General features: G+C 39.2%; 1 protein-coding gene across 13 annotated transcripts in view; it reads right to left on the bottom strand.

The window, feature by feature from the left end:
* The window catches only part of LOC113204309 (serine/threonine-protein kinase MARK2-like), a 63,133-nt gene that overhangs the window by 21,712 nt on the left and 39,250 nt on the right, over nucleotides 1–2,171 (bottom strand). For 9 of the 13 annotated variants that reach the window (XM_052269869.1, XM_052269874.1, XM_052269875.1 and 6 more), the window contains exons 2-7: nucleotides 1,904–2,056; nucleotides 1,759–1,812; nucleotides 1,460–1,645; nucleotides 1,184–1,376; nucleotides 861–1,096; nucleotides 350–461 (exon numbers count right to left, since the gene is read on the bottom strand). In XM_052269869.1, coding sequence (XP_052125829.1) covers nucleotides 350–461; nucleotides 861–1,096; nucleotides 1,184–1,376; nucleotides 1,460–1,645; nucleotides 1,759–1,812; nucleotides 1,904–2,056 — 934 coding nt within the window. The remainder of the gene's footprint in view (nucleotides 1–349; nucleotides 462–860; nucleotides 1,097–1,183; nucleotides 1,377–1,459; nucleotides 1,646–1,758; nucleotides 1,813–1,903; nucleotides 2,057–2,171) is intronic. The other 4 variants (XM_052269876.1, XM_052269868.1, XM_052269866.1 and 1 more) reach the window with 3 other exon arrangements.

The following is a 2,171-nucleotide window of genomic DNA, read 5'->3' as shown; positions in this document are numbered from 1 at the left end:
TGGATTAAATACTGAGGTTAATAACAAAACAGAATGCTCATAGAGAAATAAGTACTACAAACAGGGAACACGCCTGTATCTCAGTAAAGCAATCCAAGCAGAGCTAGCACGTCTCAACACGTGCAACTTAGGGCTAGAGCCGAGCTGAACTCGCTGGAGACGGGCGGAGCCGAGCCGAAGGCGCAGGCTGTAGGTGCGGTGCAGAGTCCGAGGGGGCTTTACCTATACTGCTTTGTTCTTTTTGTTTGTAGGACCACTGAGCATACTCCGTGGAAGTACTTATTTCTCTATGAGGCAACCTCTACCACTACTTTGCTGACACTACTTAGTAGTAAGTTAATCTTCGAACCTGAGGTCATACCTATCCTCTTCAAGTCCTTGAAATCGGGTTCTGGTTCTAGGTAAGGTTTGAGTTCGTCTTCCTCATAGCCCAAATTCATCCATTTGTCTTTCATAATTGTCTGCAAAGGATAGAAAAGATGGTACATGAGTTTTAGTATTGTTTCAATTCAATTCAAAAATATTCTAACCATGTAAAGTTTCTATGAATACATTTCACTTTCAATGAATATATTTCATATCTTAAAAGTAAATTAATGGCAAAGCCTTGTGCAGCATTCTTCAAGACAGACAATAATGCTTTGAACATAAATTACGATACACAAATTACGGTACATCAATTACATGAGGGTAAACAAACGCATACGGAACAAACAACCAAAGTCAAAAATGCTAGCTTTAAACAAGACAATTGGTGCGAAACAATCACACAGTACCCTTGGGCAGTGCCACATCAAGACACAAGCTATGCATTTGTCAAGCTGACATCACAGAATTTAAATATGGATAGTTCTTAGTACCTGAGTAGCATTTACCTCTAAGGATGCCCTCTTGGCAGGGTTCAAGACCAGGAACTTTTTCAAGAGGTTCTCACAATCTGTTGACATGTAGAAGGGAATTCGGTACTTCCCTCTAAGTACTCGTTCTCTCAATTCTCTTAGTGTTGTGCCATCAAATGGGAGTGAGCCACTAACAAGGGTGTAAAGGATTACTCCAAGTGACCATACATCAACTTCTGGACCATCATATTTCTTGCCTAAAAATAAAAGATAAAGCAAGAATTAAGAAAAAAATTCACAAAATTGAAATCAAAAACTTTAATTAAACAAACTAAAGTACTTACCCTGAAAGAGTTCTGGTGCAGCATATGGTGGGCTGCCACAAAACGTGTCCAATTTATTACCGGGTGTAAATTCATTGCTAAACCCAAAATCTGCAATTTTGATGTTCATTTCGCTATCAAGAAGTAAATTTTCAGCCTTCAGGTCTCTGTGAATGATCTTTTTCTGATGACAATACTGAACTGCCGAAACAATCTGGTAAAAAAATAATAAAAAATGTGAGCAAATATGATAAGAATTAAAAGTTCAAAAAGGATCTGAACTTGATAAACTCTTACCTGCCGAAATTTAGCTCTTGCTTCTTTTTCCTTCATTCTCCCATGGAGAACTAGATAATCAAACACTTCACCTCCACTAGCATATTCCATCACCAGGTATAGAGTTTTCTCAGTTTCAATAACTTGAAATAGTTTTACTATATTAGGATGGTCTAACATTTTCATTATTCTAACTTCCCTAAAAAGCTAAAAAAGCACAAGATCACAATTAGATGTCTTTCAACTCATTTACCAAACCATTATACTTTCTTTCAATTTTCAGTCACAGGAACACTAGTAACTCTACTCCACACACCTACCTTTTGTAAACTGCCTGGATTTAGTTGTGTCTTGTCTATAATTTTTATTGCTACCTGTGAGCAAATAAAATGCAAGATTAGGAAAATGAATGCCTTCTACACAACACAACACCCATGGATCTTTTTTCGAAACCGGGTCACTCACCTCTTTTCCCGTAGGAATATGCTTGGCCAATTTAACCTTGGCAAAGTTACCCTTGCCGATGGTCTTGAGCAGTCGGTATTTGCCGATGTGTGGCTCATCTGTGCGGCTCCGGGATGAAGGTGTCCGACCACCACCACCCGGGGTGTCCCCGCCCTGACAAAACAAAACGAGACACCACAAAATTAGACAAAGACAATAGAGAATCAAACTTCTGAAAATAGTTTTGCACCGATGTGCTCGCTATTACACCTTACTCGAGGCCCCCCCC

The sequence above is a fragment of the Frankliniella occidentalis genome, unplaced genomic scaffold, assembly GCF_000697945.3.
Source record: "Frankliniella occidentalis isolate FOCC.00 unplaced genomic scaffold, Focc_3.1 Scaffold105, whole genome shotgun sequence".
In the NCBI taxonomy this organism is placed as follows: Eukaryota; Metazoa; Arthropoda; class Insecta; order Thysanoptera; family Thripidae; genus Frankliniella; species Frankliniella occidentalis.
This window is presented reverse-complemented; position numbering and strand designations above follow the sequence as displayed.